This window comes from Aulonocara stuartgranti (assembly GCF_965226115.1).
Source record: "Aulonocara stuartgranti genome assembly, chromosome: 7".
In the NCBI taxonomy this organism is placed as follows: Eukaryota; Metazoa; Chordata; class Actinopteri; order Cichliformes; family Cichlidae; genus Aulonocara; species Aulonocara stuartgranti.
In genome coordinates this window covers 23,512,026-23,531,395 of record NC_138945.1, presented here as the reverse complement: position 1 = coordinate 23,531,395, position 19,370 = coordinate 23,512,026, and the positions used below count along the sequence as shown (strand labels likewise).

The window sequence follows — 19,370 nt, the reverse complement described above, 5'->3', positions numbered from 1 at the left end:
AAACCGGATCAATATGCCCCAAAACATCTTAAACAAATGTGCAGCCGACTAAACAGCCTGAATCTGCATAATACTCAGGTCTGCTATATGAGAGCCCCTGCGGCTCATGTATAACATACAGGCATTATGCCACACTATGAAACCCTGCGTTATTGTGTGTATGTATCTAACACACAACACATATTTCACGATTCTCTGACAGTTTTTCATAAAATCCACTAAAAGCACAAGAAGACTGTATTTCACATGATAACTCCCCTCTATATAAAGCAACTACAAGCCCGTAAAGCTTACAACCTCAACTTCCAGAGCACAATGGAAGCTGAGGCGAAGACCGATGGGATGGAAAAATAATTAAGATGGATAGAACACAGGAGCGACCCTCATCCTTCATCGCTTTCATCCTCTTTCTCACCTTCCAGCTCTTGATGAATGACACCAGTAAGGTTGGGCTCTTCGCCCCACCAGAAGATCCACAGCTCCTTGGCATCGGGCTTGATTTTGCGTCGCCACACGCACAGCAGGTTGGACTGCACGCAGCGCATGAAGCTGCGCAGAACCGGGTCGTCCTGGGCCGGGGCGGAGATCACGGGCCCGTACTCCCCGCCGCTGGAGAACCTGTAGCAACGCCATTTAATGCCCGTCAACTCCGCCTGGAAGAGAAGAGCAATTAAAAGAACCTTAAATCTTGTATTTGTAATGCATTGTTAATACTTACAGTAAATAATAGAGTAATTTCCCCGTGGCTTCAGTGCAAACACAGTTAAATGCAATGTAAAATAATTAGTTCATTTATAAGTTAATTTAGCAAGTAATCTTTTTAACAATTCTTTAATCATTTCACTTTTTTTTTCTCTTGTTCTCTGGTGCGAGCCTCACCAAAGCGAGCGGATTTGCCGTTTCACGCTTTTTTTTATACTTCTGCATTGAATATTTTTGCATTTCAGGCCAGACATTACAGGATGCTGTCTTGGCTTCAGTTAAAAAGCGACGGTTGGTTTTCTTCTTTTCTATTTTTGACACCGATATGAGTTTATATCAGGAGGAAAATTAACAATCTTGCAGTGTGTTGCACAGAGAGCAATCTACTGCTTGACAACAACAAAACCAAGAAACTGATTGTTTCATGATTGAAAAAAAAAAAAAGGAGGCAAAGACATACACGCACACAGCAGCAGAGCTGAGCTGGAGCATGTGAACGCTTCTAGATTCCTGGGAATCGTTAGGACACCGACATGACACATTTACACCCTTGGAAATGAATGTTCTTCCTAAATCACGCACAAGAAAAAGTCATTTGGAAACATCACAAACTTTGATAGGTTGTGCACAGCCCAGGATGGGAAGGCTCTGCTGCATGTGATTAAAAATGCTCATAATATCATAGGTACCGATCTAGCGAACATCAGCGATATGCTAAATGACAATGCCCAACCCAGCCGCAGCCTGTTCACCCTGCTGCCATCTGGCAAGCGATACAGATGTATCCACTTCCGTGCCACAGAAAGTAGTTTCTTTCCCCGGGCTGTGAGATTACTGATTTCATCCTCCACACTTCAGCACAGATAATAGCTTTACTTTTCATGACTAAATTATTTATTCATTCTTTTTCATTTACCTTTTGTTTTGTTTTGTGTTTTGTCGGCTGCATAAATGAACTACAGTTGAACGTCTTGCAGAACGATGATTAAAATGATCCTGAGTTTAATAAATATCTTTTTTTTAATCATTTATTAACTAATAGTTAATGTGCAATACTGTTGTAGTGAGGATTTCTAAAAACATCAGCTTCTAAATAAACCATTATTATATAGAAGATGAATTAAAACGAGCATTATGGATGAACCCATTAGGTGTGATTTTTAACAGTGACCATATAAATGGTGTTATCACATCAGACATTGCTGATTTAATCAATATCTGCACATGTCCCGTCCATTCATTTTCTATTTTCGCCGGCTTCCTGTTTACACGGCTATGATCGTTGCGTAAACAGTTAAAATTATTTAACGTGTCCCTGTTGTGTTGTTGTAACCTTATTTAATCGATGCTTTCACTCGCCGCTCTCGCCGCTGCTGGTGCTGCTGTAAAGATAGCATAAAGAGTGTGTAACTACTGCAGAGAGACGAGCTGGAGAGTGACAGGGAGACGTAAAGGATGGCCTTGAGTGAAATGCATGAATGAACTACTGCAGGAGTGGCGGCACTGAAATGCAGGCCAAGCCAAAAGCGAGAGAGACATGAAAAGAGGAAACAAGTGTCAGGTTCACTGGCTGGAATCTGGCCCAGCAACTGACATCTTCTCCATTTAGCCTAATGAGATAAAGGGTGTTTCTGTCGCCTGCTGCAGACTTGCAACTTTGGAAACGTCTCCTCCATCAAAGCCTGACAGGAGACATAATCCTGTCATAATGCTGATTTTTTTTTTTTTTTAGGAGCACACACATAGTGTGGGTAAAGAAACCAAAACACACAAATGTCAGTGATCCTGTGATGATCACGTGTGCTCCGGAAACTATATTCTGATCTTTGTTTGGGTTTTCGTGTTTGCATTCGAGCATGAATGAGCAGAGTGCACAAAGGCATTGTTGAACAGGACAGAGATTTGGCAGGCAGAGGGAAAATCTCCGAGTGTGCTGCGCTGCCCTCCTCTCCTCCCCTGTGTTCACCCAGCTGTGAGGATCATGTTTGGCACACTGGCCCAGGCACCAAGCCATCCAAGGCCAACGAAGGGAAGAAAAATACTGACCCACTTTAACGCAGACACAGGTAGAAAAGAGCAGCTCAAAGGAAATTAAAGCCCGCGGTGTCTTTGAGTGGGTGAAGAAAAGCAGGCTCTACGGTTGTGATGATTGTAAAAAGAGGGGACAAGGAGGCTTATAGAAATGTTAAGTGTGTTTGCAAACTGGCGACTACTCTCTGCACCCAAATAAGAAGCTAAAAAGAGAAAGCAAGGACTCTGAGGAAGGGTCTGTATATGCTCAAGTATTCCTAACGAACATATCCACATTACCTACTGGCACACGTCCGAAATTGTGAGCGTACAATAAAGTATGCATTTGGCACGCAGGAACATCCTCGCAGCAAAACGAACCCATAATTACGAGCGCGTCCCTTCTATAACGACAGCGCGTGTAATAGAAGATATAAACATTGGCGCTGTGATAAGCCGAGCCCTAAAATTAGCCGTGACAAGGTCAAAGATGCTGTTTGTCCCAAAGCAAAGAGGAAGACATCTGCTTGCACTGCCTCGTCACTCCCAGTCAATGTCAAAAGTTCCTCCACTGTTTGGCACAGCTGTCTGCTGCTTCTACTGAATCAGGAGCTCTGAGATGATGGAAGCAAAGTGTCAGAATATATATTTACAATGGCGGCATACCAGCGAAACGCACGCTCCCGTGAACGGATTCTTCAAACGGCCCCCTTCAGACATGCTCCGCTTAGAAGTCTGCACAGCAATTTATAGCAAAAGTTGGAAGAAGTCACCTTAATTTCTGCCAGTATAATTCTAATCAACTCAAGGCGCTTTAGATTTTAAGGTAAAGAGCCAACAATAACACAGAGAAACCCCCAACAATCAGACAAAACCCAATCTGTGTGGAGAAGGCTTAGGTTTTATCAAATAATGAGCTTTTTTGGTTTGTTTTTTGTCTTGTTGGGCCAGAGTGCGCTGTCAAAAGGTGCTGTGTGCTTCTTGGCCATGTGGCAAGTGCTGCTGAACTCCTGTGGAGGATTAGCTGTGGCACAGTTGAAGGAAGGGGGAACAGAGCTGCGCTCATACGCTGGCGGGCACATCCAAACACATGCCTGCACACAAACACTGGCATGCACACACACTGCAGCTGTGATGATGTGCAGACCAGAAGTGCTCGAAATAAAAAAAAAAATTAGAAAAAGAAATCACTGGCGTGCATCGGGAGGCGGACATATTTTCCGACTGATGTCCAGTTATTTTTCAGATGTGACAGCTAAGATCTGCTCATCTATCTGTCTGTGCGCGCGTGTGTGTTTTCGTTCATTTATCGGCTACGTGCGCGTTCGTCAATACTGTGTCCGTGTTTTTCTTTAATATATGAGTTGTACACGGAGGCAGTGATAGCTACACTCTTGCAGGATGATAATGATCTCTCAGCACTCTTCACCTTCTCTATCAGACCTCCGAAATCAGTAGCAGTGCTAACAAACAGCTAATTCTCATATTTGTATGAATAAATTACCACTTGTAACACATAAGAGAAAATCTGTCAAGCATGTGAATTCAACTGATATCACAACTGAGTCTGGAGACAAAGAGTGGAGCTATTATTTGCTACTCCACTGACAAATCAGTGTTGCTGAAGAAAATCCAGTCACAAAGGACAAAAAAAAAACGGTTATTTGACTCATTTAAGTATAATTCTGTCATCGCCGCTCTTTAAAGGAATGGGGGGGTTAAGTTCCTGAAGTGCACACCAAATCAGAGAATGGATTTCAACAACAACAATGTGCTGTATGAGTAGAGCAATTTTGGTGCTAAATGAGGCAAAACTGTAAAAACATGTTATAAAAGAACGGATTACCCAATTGGGATTCGACTCTCATCAATCTGAGAGAAATTAACTAGGACAAAAATGTCCTTTTGTGCCGTCGGCGCACTTGGTTCGACTGTCAGTCTGCAAGCCGGCAAAAAGAGCACAGCAAATATGTATTTGAAAGCAGCAAATTCCTCATCACCCTTCCGAGTAGAAAAGAGCAAATCAAAGATTATTCCAGGCTGCAGTCTCTGTCTATTTTAAACACTACCACGGGGAGGGGGAAAAGGCAAAGGGGTCAAGAAAAAAGATGGGAAGATTTTGTTTCACTGTCAATAAAACCCTGCACTCCTCCGAGCCCCTTGTTCTCCAGGTTGGCTGGTTCAATTTCTGATTGAATGCAGGACCAAAAACAAAAGCTTTTCCTTCAATTGCTAAGACGGACCAAAGCCTTGACCTTACTCTCACCTCTATTATCTTCCTCGTCTTCACTCTCCCGCTCATCTCTCAGCACTTTCTCACCTCCACTATGTAATACATCCCGGCAGGTGTGTCTCATACTTTTTCTCTTTGCCTTTTTTTTTAATGTATTTATCTTTTTATGTGTTTTTTGTTGGTTTTTTTATTTGTCTAGAAAACACAGCTTTAGCTTTAGCTATAGCTGCTTTAAAATCTTCCCACCATTCGCACAATAGGATAGATTCAATCTTTTATCTTTGAAAGGTGGTGTCGGACAGAAATCCAAACTTTAAAGCTGAGAGTTTAAAAGGTATTTCCTGGAGGAAAAAAAAGGGGGGGGGGGGGGGGGGAGCTCAGAATAACAGAATCTGTCTCCAAACCAGAGGTCAGCCTCAGTACACCAGTCCCGCGCTTGTAATCACAAAAATATGGAAGTCGGTGCGTTAATCTTTAGCGCACTGTGCTTGAACACAACATAACTTAAAGAGGAAAATAGAGAGAGAGAAGTGGATCCCATTTCTAGAGATGTTTGTCATACTGCAGCTCAAACAAACTGGAACTCGTGTGCATATGCTGTTTAAAGCCCGGGAGCTTTACAATGAACAGGAAACATTCATTACTCAGATGGCAAAGCTGAGAGGAAAACACACTTGACATAGACTTTTCAGGAACGTCTCCGCAGTCTGAAAATATTTTCACTCCCCTCATTTTTCTCTTGAAAACTTGCAGACCTTCTGAATGGACCTCTTGAACTCCCCGAGTAGTACTTTGATGCAGGAAAACACACACACACACACACTCCTTTGGCCCAACCCTAGAAAAAGAAAGAGCCGTGTACTGACAAAGCATTCAGACATGACTCTGCGGAGCACTTCCTTTCACTTTCAGGACAAACGACTGCCGTGAAAAGCCATAGCACATAAAGCCGCAGAAGACAGAAGAGATCTTTGAAAACACGCGTTTACACCGAAAGTTAAGAGGAAATATATTTAGTCTTGGTCGACTAAATATATTTGGCAAATGCCTGAGCTTCTAACAGGAACGCAGCCGATGTGATCATCTGAGAGGATAAGCGCCTAATACTCTACCAAAGCTGACAGAAAGCACACAGACAATGTCGTCTGAGAGAGACGCCACTTCTTTAGGAATCTCAGCGCAAGAGCCGGCTGACAAAGGAGCCACTTTAGGCGATTGAGAGATAGCTTGGCTCAGCAGTTTTACCTACTCTGGCACATGCCGAACACTTAGTCTGTCTTAGAGTGGCATAGCTTTCTCATCAATGTCAAATCTGATTAGCCGCTTGCCAAGCTGCCAATATTTGGGGTGTGTTCAGATCGCTTGTGATGCCCGTGAGTCTTTAGATAAGACTTGTTGTCTTTATCAGACAAACACAACAGCATCCATCTCCCTTTGATTCAATGTCAGAGGACTTTATTTGCTCTCTGAAAATGAGTCCTCGCCGCTTTAAGTCAAGTGTCTTTTGATTGGCTGCCTCTCGCAAGCAGAAGGTTTGATGAGCAGGTGGGCAGGACTTCTGCGCCTGAGATGATCGCAAGCATATCTGCCCTCACTGACATCACACAGTAGAAAAAAGTAGGAAGAAACATACGCTGTATACGAATAAGAAGCAGTGGATTTTGGGTAATCTGGGTATTCTGGGTAAAGCCGTGCGTGTCCCGTTATTTGGTAGGTGTGGGTTAAGACAGTGTTTGGTTGTTTTAGGACCAGTGATGAACTAGAATCCTCTCCTAGGTGTGTGTAAACCGCTAGCTCTGTATCAGCTGGGACAGACTGTCGCATTCCCACAACACTAAATTAGATAAGCGCTTAAGAAAACACACATAATGTTGTTACATGTAAAATGTGAGATTATTAAACATCGTTTCTTACATATTGTACTTGGAAGTATAAAGATTTTCATGAATGGTACTTGCAATAATTGGACTTTGATTTTGTTTTCTTGACATGACAGAAATTAGCTGTGCATGCAGAATAAAATTAAGAAACTCCATCTATGGAAATCCCCTTTAATATTTACACGTATTAATTCCCCTCATAGTCATTTTTATGGCATGTGGCTGTCACATTTAGGCCAATGTGAACAAGATCACATCCTCTTATTCTCTTAGAACTGAAAGCATTCACGTTAAAAGCATGCAACTGGGAACGCACTGGATACGTTTGTGAAGGAGCTAAATGAAACAAAATGTAATTTTTTTTCCTTGGTTAGCCTCAAAATCAATCTTCAAATCAAGAAAGCTTTAATCTGGGGCATTATTGACAGCTACACAGTAGTTTTCCCTGCTTCAGTTCTCTCCACTTTCACGGCTCTCTTTCTCCACATGCTGCCTGGTTCTCTTCCCTTACATCGTCGGATAAAGAAATAGGTTGCCACTTCTCTGCTGTTCTGCTTGCAGAATGAAATCAGATTCCAATTTTTTTTGTGCGGCCTGATGAGAAAGGTCAATTACTGATCTGTTTGGCTATGCTGCGAGCAGACATAGTAGCTGCCATTCTTTTAGTATTTTCAGCAAAGTAACTGCTCAGTGATTGCTGCAGCATTGAGCCACACTTGGTTCTACAGTAGATGTCACAATTTTAAAAAAGGAAGTGAAATCTTACAACTTTAATGACAGTTTTTTTTTTTGCGTGTGTGTTTGTTTGTTTATCGCTTCAGCGCTGAAATGCTGAAGCAGTCCAACGGAAAATCAAGTGCGGAAATTAAATATGAACAAAGACAACGTGAGCTCTGAGGCTGCGATTGCTAAGTCAACACCGAGAAGGCACCAGTTAGAGGAGCCAGTGGCAAAAATCAGAACAGGCAACGACTCCCCCTTCATCAATTAACCCGCTGAAATCAAATTAACCCACAAGGAGTCGCGCTCCCTTCTGGCATTTTACAACACAAATGAAGAGCGATGCACATTACTGCACTTGCGAGGAAGCGAGAGCGACACCAAAGCGCCAAACAGGTGTAGAAAAAAGGCCTCTGGGACACTAAACAGATGCCTTTCCTCTGCCTTCTGCCACCACCTTTACAAGCCCCTGCAAAACAAGGGACCGTCATTTGATCTGTGCTCTGCTGCAGCATCCAGCCCTGGGAGGTGAGCAAGCCAAGCGACCTAATTAGAGCAGTGAGAGTCCCCAGGGCTGAGTGACGGATAGACCTGCCAATCACGCCGCGGAAAGCCTCCATCAAACCCTGACTTCTCACCTGACACAAAGAGAAGTAGGAGGTAGGAGGAGCAGCGGCGGAAGACCAACAAAGACAGCTGGACACTGCGTACAGTAGCGAAGCCACATCTGAAAGACAAGATCCCCTGCCATTTGCAAAATGAAACAACACAAGCTGCAGCATTAGGCTGCTTTCAAAGCATTAAGGGACAGACTAAAGCAGCGGTCCAGCTCCGACTGAATTATTAACGTGCAAATAAATAAACCAGCCCCTGCTTTACTAGTGTCTCTGGTGTAACTTAATTAACTGTGACAAGCCACGGGGAGGGAGAAATGAGCAAAAGACACAAAAGACAGAAAAACGGAGAATCACAAGAGGAAGAGAGAGAAGTAAAAACAGTTGCTAGGCAACATACAACATCTGTAGGAATTCAGCAAGATATTCAAGTTTGGAGATTTCTGTCTCCAGGGTTACAGTGAAAATATAACATTACAGTACTGTAAAAATCTCAAAATCACAGAGCCGCATGCTGCATGACCCTCCTGAGCACAGCTACACCTCCCAACACTTCATAACAACCACCGTTAATAAATGCTAAATTGATCATTAATTAGTTTTTTTAATTTACTGTTAATTACATTTTTGTTAATAGTTATTTCCTGTTAATATGCAATAAAGTATTTACAATATTAGATATTATTAAGCTCAAACTGACATTTATGGCAGTTTTTTTAGGAGTGTGTGGGGGTTATATGGCACATATACAGAACACAGTGATATGCCACCAAGGGAGTCTAATACGTGACGCTGGATCTCAGACCAGTCTCACTATTGCTGGGACAGTTGTGTCACAGCTGCAACACCAAAGGCCGCCTTGTGTGGATCTTTGGGATGCCAGTGGCTTTGACAAAACGGCGGTTTGACACCCTGGGAATGAGCTAGGCTCGCTAGTGAGTAATGACATCTTTATTTTAATATGAGCAAAGCTATCTGCTAATCATTAACAACTAATTAGAAATTTGTTGTTCATTAAAAATAATATAAAATAAACTGTTTGTTGGCACATTTCAGCACAGTGGAAATTTTAGTCTTTTATCAGATATGATACAAGACATATTATATGACAGTTCAGTCAAATTAGTCGAATGAATGAATGCCAAAGTCTCAGATTTTATATTGTTAATAATAATTAGCAAGTATTATTGCTCATCATATCACTATTTACAGCTAAATGTTATTTACAATTTCATTAATGCTGAACTTACAATAGATTAAGAATATTTGTTAGAAATTACAGCATTACTCCCCCCCGCCCCATACAGCTGGAATTCATGAGCTCCGATGTGACTGAACATTACCGTTGTACAGGATTACACACTGAGTTTTTGTGCAGCAAGAATGACTTAAATTGTATTAAAAAAAAATTACTCAGTGCAGTAATTGTACAATTAGCACTGCATGGAGGCTTTTTGAAATGCCTACAAGTAGTTAATAGTCTGATTGTTCCTGAAATTGGGCAAATGGAGCATAAGCAGTATGAAAAATATCTAATTTGGCTTGTAATTTCCTGCATTGATTTTTTCCCCCCCCCCCCACAGGGATACCGTTTCAGATAAAAAGACAGCCCTCCATAAGTCAACATGACTTTTCAGTTGTTTCATCACACAGCAGATAAACAGAATATAAGGAAGGAACCTGAAAAGCACGAAACTGCATGTAGGTGAGTGGGTGGAGGGCTAAGGCATTGCCAGGCCATTAGTATCTCAGTAGGTCACACCTGAACAGGTTCCAACCTGCAACTCACCCGACTGCTGTCTGTAATCCATTGTTTTGCTTACTAAGTGGGCGTGGTAGCCAATCAGAGCTTTTACACTAAAAGTCCTCTGCACTCACACAATCTTATGTAATCCCACTCAAGTCCTCCTCTTGCATCCATTCACTCTTTACAACCCGATACAACAACAACATGGCATGAACGCTTTCAGCCCCGTGTCTTCACACTCACTCAGTCCTGTCTGGTAAATATTCCATCAAACCTCTTTGTGCTTCGCTATTACGCTGCAATGTCCATTTATTCCATAAAGCAAGCCAGGACTGAAATTGAGCTGTACAAATTTTCATTAGCATTTGAAAAATCATGAGTGTCTGCCTAATTCAAGATGAGAGAGAGCGCGCCGTTTGGCAGAGCAGTGAGAATCAATGCACAAACGGTCGTGAATCAACAGTCTGCACATAATGTGTTTGTTCTCATCAAGTACCCGTCTGATTGGTCGCAGATAATCTCTCAATGGAACATGAACACACGATAATTAGAATTTGCAACAGCGCGGCAGACAACATTAATGTTTTCTCTCTCCCCTCTTGTTTTGCAGCTCTATGAGAAACCCTTTAACCTAAGTGCGCTCTAACAGCAATTGAATCCCAGCCAGCCATGATATTGGCAAAGCTGTCTGGCTTGCAGAAAATATTTGCCCAGTTACAAGCAGGGCAATATCTCCCTTAAAAGAAATTCTCTTTGTCAATTGGCCTGCAGTCAGGTGGAGAGACAGCAAACAGATCTCCCCGAGGAAAGCCCAGCACGCCTGTGTGATGCTACATGAGACCTGCGGCATCATAAAACAAAAGTTTGACTGGTTTCTGGAATATGTCTAACAATTAGGTACCATCCTTTGGAATTTGTGTTGAATCCAGATGTGGAGGAGCAAAGTGAAATTCATGTGTAGCGGAAAACAGCAGAAGTAGGTGGAAATGTGACTCTGCTGGGGATATCTTTATTTTTTTTAGATAACAAATAACAACTGAATTGATGGAAACTGCATTTACTTAGGATCTATAATTAACTACAACGTCAACTTGTTTTAGGAAAGTATGCATGGCTCCTTATTTTCTAAATATTTTCATAAAACATTTAAATCATGGCTTTAATGTATATCAAGAGCTGTTTTGCATCATCCAAGTTACAACCTCCAGGGCTGAAAAATGAAGCCAACGCTGAAGTGCCAAAAACTGCAGTGCCTCCAATGTCCATTTGTGGTTGGCTCTAAAAGCAAGTCAGTCCCCACAGACCCTCATGTTAAAATGTCCAACCTTACAATAGAGTTAAACGTCTTTATAGCATGGTAAAATACAGCTTTGGTTTTTATAGCTACTTTCCCCTTCATAACAGCTGCATGAAACTGATTTTTATTTATAACTGGCCCATTTAAATTTCATTACGGCTGAAATATATGCATTACTAGAGGTGGGACCACTCTGAGTGGCAGGTAGAATAAGTCTGAACTACAGCTCACAGCTGTCTTTGTGCTCTTTTGTACCTTTTGGATTATTTTTAATGTCATTATCATACAAATAATATAACCTACTGTGTAATACACAGTATCCATTTAGTCTAAATTGTATACATATATATATATATATATATGTATTTTTCTTCTGTGAATAAAATGTTTTCTTGTGCAAAGCTAAGAAAATGTTGTACTTTTTATCCCAGTATGACAAGAAAATGGCAAAAGCAACACTAAACAATGATGTTTTCAATACACATTTCTCTAAAAGTCTATCAGCCTATTCGCCAACCACCTACCAAACTTTCCAGCTGTCACGGGCAGCTGATGGCACCAGCTACTGCCCATTCCTGCCAATCCTCCTTCCCCTCTCAGACTTCTGTCGCCCTACACACATGCAGGAGCACCAGCGGGCGCTAAGAATAGAACACAGCTGGCACTGCTGGGTTTACATATTTCACACTCAAGCCACCGTGCTCCAAAATACTCCTGCACCATCCTGTCCCATATCCAGCTCTGGGACCGGCGGCGCTTCCTTCCCTCCCTTCCCGCCCACTCTGCCTTTGAACCGTTCTTCACCTCTGCGGCAGGTCCCTGACAAGCCCTCTGCTCAGATAAGATCCATGACTACGCTCGAGAGTATTTACGAGAAAAGGGATGTGTAGTGAAAACAGAAGTACGAGCGAGGCGATTCCCGTCTTCCTGTTTTCGACTCGTACTCTATCCTATTTCTGTAACTACTACACTGGTCATTCACAACTTATTTGAGTGCAGCATGTGTTTCTGACACAGAGCATGCCCTGTCCAGGCAGACAGGTGGGCCACTGCTTGAACAAGACCTATTGCCATGACAAAGGATTCCCTCTGCGGCGGCGATGGCAGATTAGTGGGAGGTGTCGCACAGAGGCTAGGTGAAGCCAGCGCTACCTGTGTGAACTACAAGCGAGCAGCCTGGAATGATCACTCCTTAATGCTGTCCTGGCTTCAGTGTCGCCCTTAAAAATCTTTGTATAAAAAAGCCGCAGCGCATTTATTTAAACAATGCCGGCATCTGATATCGAATGCCTAGATTAAGGTTTGTTTACTCATCATTTCATCTGACAGATCCTGATTTTGTAATCATCTTTTTCTTATTTATATACACATAGATTTGAAAGATGCTAAATTTATACTGACAACTGTATGTGTAGACAAGCCTGGAATGACTTAATCCCTTGTGCTATACACTTGCATATTCTATAACAAAACACACCAGTGAGCAGTTTCTTCCTCCGCTTTTATAATGTTCACCAAGGACAGCGTGGGGTGTCTTCCATTAAAAACATACGATTCAACAGCTTAATGTAGTCTTAACCAAGTTTAACACTACATATGTTGTAGCTAATGCTTCTTAAAAAATTTTCCTTTACCTTTTCTTGCTTATTGGCTAATTTATTCTTAAAAAAATGCTTGTGTTTACACAAGGAAACAAGTCATTCTGCGTGCTATCACTGCATGTCTTTAGCTACAGTTTGAAAAATTGTTACTAAAGACTGGTTTATGGCTGGACTCCCATGATTTTGGCGGGTAAATAACTGTGACTGAGACGTGCACTGAGCAGGCCATTTACAGCAGAAGAATAAACAGCATCATGGTGACACTACATCTAAGCTATTACTCACATACTCCTGCTACTTTTGTATGTTTTGCTACTTATTAGATGTAGGGGGAACCTGATGCAGCATAGTTTCACGTAGTGATAGCGTATCGATACAGGACAGACAATCCCAAAATACTCTGGGAATTCGATGAATAAGCGGGATAACCTCATGTACCACAATCCTGAGATAATGTTAGCCAAGGAAACCGAAAAAACATCCAACACCAGCACAATCACTCACACTTTTGATCATAAGGCGATTGGTACATGTCACCTGGTAGGAGGCAACCTTTCTGCAAACAGTTGCAGTCTGACTTGGACTGACTGCAACTGCTCTCAGCGAGATTGTCGAAGGTTTGCAAATAGTTGCAAGTAGTTTATAAATACAGACTGCAGGCATGTTGCCCTCAGTCTGAATGAATCTTTGTCAATGAGCAGAATTCAAGGGGACTCGACTCAATTGGTTGCCAGCTGGTTGTATTCTGGTTATGTTACTATAGAACAGGAATATTGCTCAGTGCAATTGTAATCGTTAATAGTGAATTTCTACACAGACAGCAACGGACATGTGATTTTTGACATCACAATTAAAGTTATCACAGTTAATTGCTCTATCATCAGAAACAGATTGAATGTAACTGCCAACTTATTGTTTAGTCTGAATTTTTTATTCATTTATAGCAGGTTCCAGTGACAGCATTGGTATGGTAAATGGTAAATGGCCGGTATTTATATAGTGCTTTACTAGTCCCTAAGGACCCCAAAGCGCTTTACACATCCAGTCATCCACTCATTCACACACACATTCACACACTGGTGATAACAAGCTACATTGTAGCCACAGCCACCCTGGGGCGCACTGACAGAGGCGAGGCTGCTGGACACCGGCGCCACCGGGCCCTCTGACCACCACCAGTAGGCAACGGGTGAAGTGTCTCGCCCAAGGACACAACGATCGAGACTGTCCAAGGCGGGGCTCGAACTGGCAACCTTCCGATTACTCGCAACTCTTGATCCACGATCGCCCTGATGCTTGACAATCTAATCTCATTTTGCAGCAAGAGAAAAACTGAAGTGACATAACTATCTTTTTGGTAAAACAAATACTGACAAAGTTTAACTCACAGTTTTTCATCCTGCAATCAGCGAGTTAACTGTCTTACTACAACAGGCAGCCAAGTGGAAAGGCATGCGGTAGACTGAGCTCAGCCGCAGGCTGCCGCTGAGAACCACAACAACATATGGGTCCTGGGTGCTTTTGTAAGGTGATCATAATTAGCAGTTTAAATAAAAAATGATAAATCTCTGAATATCTCAAAATGTTAAAAATATCTATCGTATTGAGAGGACCGACAATCTACTACTAGTAATATACGTGACATTATTTGCTAATAATTATTTATTTTTAGAGGTCATTATGGTAGAAACAAACAAACAACCTATATATATATATTAAACAGCTATACATTTTTCATTCTCTGAGTGTACCAAATACCAAAAACAGTAGTCTTGCTGTATAGTTCCAACACACAATTCAAATGATGCCCAGTTTAACAATTTCTTGGCTCAGCAGACCACGACATGCACACTATCCAACCACCAGCTCTTTTTCATCCCTAAGCAACCTTGCAATATTCTCTACCATTAATAACAAGCAGACGCAAACAGCTTAAATTAAAAAGGCACTGCTCCTGATTACCTGCTTCTTCTTACAAGCCATGGCCGCTCACCTGCCATAAATCAAGACGCCGCTGTTAATGCTATTCCCTCAGCCTCATCTCTTAGCATTTTTATGTCCACGCCAGACAGTAGCATCATCATTATACAAGCAAGATCTCTATTGGAATAGTTTGGCTAATGAGCACCTTTTAGTTGATCACATTAGACCTCTACTTGAGGACACTTAATTACCAGTGTTACACTCCACGTGCCTCTGTCGAGGGGGACAGGAGAAGTCCTTTAATTAAGGTCTCTCCATTCCACATATGTTTGCACAAGCCCGGGATGTAGGATACATTCACAACCCGGATGAAGGCGACGAGGTGCATGGTGTGTACGCGCACGCAAGAGTGGGAGGACTTTAGTGTGCCCGTGCACTTTTGCGATACATATGTTTGAGTGTGGGAATGTGGGTGTTTATTTTTCTTAACCACCACCTCTCTTTTTGTGTTGCTGCTTGTGTTTGTGAAAGCATCTCCGGGTGTGTTTGTCTGCCTGTGTGTATAATATGACGGGTGTTTGAAGTTTTCCTCCAGAGTCTGCATGGTTTACAGTGTGCCCAGTGCAAACACACACACACACACACACACAGGCTTCCTGTGTTGTGAGGCTCTTAACTGTCTCCTCCTTGCGTTTCATATTCAGGCTGGGACTCAGTCTTACAAGAACCTGCCCAGTCCACAGAAAGATGACTGTTCCCTCTCTCTCTCTCTCTCTCACTCACTCTCTTTCCCATTACATTCTCCCTCTTTAATTTTCTCTCGTGCTCTGTCTCACTCTTTCACTCTCAGTTTCTCGCTCAAATAGGCTGAGGCTAGCAGTCAGGAAATGCACATCAGTCATAATACTTTCCTAAAATGAAAACAGATTCTGCTTCAGTCCATCAGCCTCTCCCTCTCTCTCTGCTCGCTCCTTTAGCCCAAAACATTCCTGTTTCTCCTCTTCTCCCTTTCCTCCACCCTTCCCTGTTTCAGTGCCACTTCGACTTAGCTCACCGTGTCACCTCTTTTTCCTTTCTTTTTTTTTTTTTTTTTTTTGCCTCCCACCTAAAAGGTTCTTGTTTGCTTTCTGTCACAGATGGATGATCTCCAGCACACAAGACAGTTGTTTTGTGGGTTGTGTGATTGCAGCAATCTCAAGAATCTGACACGGGCCACACGGAGCTCATGACAGTAATCCTACCGTGCCCCCATGAAGTTCCCACATTATGGGAGCTTATGCTTCCTAAGGTACCCTTGTTTTTTTACTGGTGCGGGTTGCAATAACAGTAAGCAAGTCGGTGTGAGCGACAAGGTTAATGCATGCTGGAATGCTGTTTAACAGGCTGTCAGAGCAGGAGCGCTCAGTGATTAGCCACTAGAACACAACCTAGAGGGAAAGATAAAAAACACAAACATCCCACCTCAGAGCCAGTTTTATTGTCATGAAAAAGAAAAAAAAACCTGATGCTGCCTTCGACTGATTCATAAAATCAGAAGAATAGGAGTAGCTGGTTCATCTAATCTACAAAGCAATAGTAACTAAGCTTCCACTCTACCTTTGTAGCTTTGTAACAGTTACCAGCTACTTTCCTCTAAATGGTTGTTTCCTGATGTGCTTATAGTTCAGACAGAAAGACCTCATCTCCATCATGCCTGCATCTAGTGGTGAGTTTAAAAGCATCATAAGGAATGAATGCACTGCAGGAGACCTGTGCATGTTAAATGTTATGAGTATTTATATATTCTACATTATGCTGTAGATCTTGTATTTTAAGTTGTATTTGTAGCTTTCTTTTTTTTAACATATTATATTTATTATATTGTGATTGATTACCTTGGCCAAGCCTCCCTTGTAAAACAGATCTGAGCTCATTGGGACTTCCTGGTTAAATAAAGGTAATAATTACTCTCCTTGTTGATCAATATTCCATCCACTAATCAATAACCGTTTCTGCATTAAAGCGACGCCTGCAGGAAACAATAAGCGCGAATATGCTGAAGATTTTGTTTGCTGATTCATTTCATTCCCTTCGGGTGATATTAACAGCACCTCAACCTCCACCTCTGCCGCATTTTGTCACATGAGCATCAAAATGCAACTCTTCATTGCTGTCTCTTTGTCTCCATCATCCCCTATAATCAGGATACTCGGTGTCTCATTAGTGTTTTGTCCCGTCTTGGAACTGCATGAGTCCTGCCAGTGAGCAACCACTTAGGCACCAGCCAGTCATAAATATTCTAAACAAGTCAGCTGATGGATGGTGTCTTTCTCCCTGCGTTTGAAAGGGATGTTCACGATGGCCAATAATGCCACAGCGAGTGAATGCAAGCTCTCTCCCCCGACACACACCCACGCACACACAAGGGAATATCCGCGAATGACACGGTGACAGAGAGGCAATCGATGTTTTCTTTTCTGACAGGCTGACTTCTAGCGTAATGCCAGTGTTTCTGTGCAACTGCAATCCAAACAAGCGTCTCAAATAGCTCGAAATCCCCCCCTTTGTTCCAGTTACAGACACCAATATTACTCAAGTACACAAGAAAGAAGAAGTGATGATTCATTTTGACTTTCTGTGCTAACTACAAAGTCTATTCTTCCCCTATCTCCTGTTTTGTGTCGTGCTTTTTAAATCATGTGACATGTGCCCCTATGACTTCAGTATGTAGTGTAACAGGGTCCCAACTGCTGTTGCAGTTCGACAACCTGCATGATCACCTAAAGAAAAGCCCCCAGGACCCATATGTTGTTGTGGTTCTCAGCGGCAGCCTGCGCCTGAGCTCAGTCTACCGCATGCCTTTCCACTTGGCTGCCTGTTGTAGTAAGACAGTTAACTCGCTGATTGCAGGATGAAAAACTGTGAAAGCACCGCCGCTCGGTTCTCTTCCACCCTCTGCAAAAATGCTGCTGCCTGGAGAGTCAAAAACACCTTGTTTTCAGTGTGAAAGTGCTGCTTCCGTTGTGTGCCTAATACATGATGCTGCCTGTCAAGATCTCTCTTGCTTTGAAAAAAAATTCTCTTGTGAGACAATTATTCCACTAATTCTCATTCTCAGATCTTCTTCTTTTTCCAATTTATGAGATAGGTAGCATTTTTTTTTCTAGCAGCGCCATGCATAAAACTATTATTTTCTGAAAATCGGAGGTTTTTTTGTTTTTTTGTTGTTTTTGGGGGTTTTTTTGGGGGGGGGGGGGTTCTTTGGGTTTTGTTTTTTTTTGCTTTATTCTCTGGCTGTAGAGATATCTGACAGCGGCAGCAGCAGGGCTCCTTTCCAAGTTAGTTGCTTGGCAATGCGTTAGAGTTCCTGCAAGATTTCCAGTGAAATGATTATTTAAAGGGGGTGGAGGATAATGGCCACTGTGCTCTTCATAGGGAGAAAATAAATGACTGTTTATCTATTGTTTACTTGCCAGATACATGCAAATACACAAATAATTGACCAGTCAGTTGTAGTAGCATTTGAACCCTGCGTTTTAAAGCGCCACGAGATTTGTTTTGGTTTGAAAATGTGATAGCAAAGTTGAATTATCCTCGTTAAACCCTCCTTTTATGATATCAGGCATACAGTGGTGAAATATGCTGTTTATTCCGAATCACTAACCCGTGTTAATGATTGCCTAATAACAACATCAGCGATTGGTTCACCTTCGTACAGCAGACACACATTAAAGCGTGCCTCCCCACTGTCTTATGACTTGTCCATCACAGCCGCCTCGCGTGTCTGTGACGAACATGATTTATTAATACCGTACCAGAGAGAAGATGTTGGAGTGGCAGTCCTCAAGGCTTGCCCCGTTAGCCACCCAATTCGCCGATGTAGTCATAATGGTCCGCCTTTGGGGTCGTCAGCGCAGGGCATGTCGAAATCCTACATCGGTTATCAAACACCGAGCAGGGGCTGACAAATCGGTTCCCTCACGAATCTGCCCCCCAAAAATATTAAAAAAAAATTAAAAATAACAATTTATATATAAAAAATGAAATTTAAAAAAACAAGCAGGTTTATAACCTCACAAGAGGTCCGGATAATAGGCTCGGAGTGGTCGGATGGGCGTTTTCAAAAAGAAGTGCAAAATGCATTAAAAAAATAAAAACAAAAAAAGCCTGTGTTGTAGTGTTGATATATCCAAGCGTGTGCGGGGGATCACAACATTGTTACAATCCAGGTCGGGCGATTCCAAATCTGATCACTGTCAACAGCCGGAGAGCGCACAAATGTATCCATTTCAATCCCGAGGAAGATTCGCCTGTTTCCAAATCAGTCTCTCCGCGGATAGTTTCATCATTAAATGACCGTAATCCATTTGTAAGGGAGGGGGGGGACGACGACTCCCTTTTCTTCCTCGCTCTGGGAACAGCCTACCTCCTCTCCTCCTCCTAAAACAAACAAAAAAATTAAAGAGTCAAAACTTCTTGAAATATAATCGCTGCACTGCGAAACAATCAAGTTGAGGAGGACGCAGGATATCTGATTCCGTTTCCACAAGCTGATGCACCACTTGTGATAGTTTTCGAGAATCGCGTGTGCTATTTATAGCCGTCTTTCTTGTCACAACCGTTCCTCTCACAATAATGTAACCCCAGTGTGCGTGAAAACACAC

General features: G+C 42.3%; 1 protein-coding gene across 4 annotated transcripts in view; it reads right to left on the bottom strand.

Moving 5' to 3' along the window:
• Window positions 1-19,370, bottom strand: part of LOC309711023 (mediator of RNA polymerase II transcription subunit 13-like) — an 89,088-nt gene that overhangs the window by 68,899 nt on the left and 819 nt on the right. For 3 of the 4 annotated variants that reach the window (XM_082540992.1, XM_082540990.1, XM_082540993.1), the window contains exons 2-3: window positions 18,522-19,146; window positions 416-653 (exon numbers count right to left, since the gene is read on the bottom strand). In XM_082540992.1, the coding sequence (XP_082397118.1) occupies window positions 416-653; window positions 18,522-18,593 (310 nt within the window). In that variant the 5' untranslated portion in view covers window positions 18,594-19,146. The remainder of the gene's footprint in view (window positions 1-415; window positions 654-18,521; window positions 19,147-19,370) is intronic. The other variant, XM_082540991.1, reaches the window with a different exon arrangement.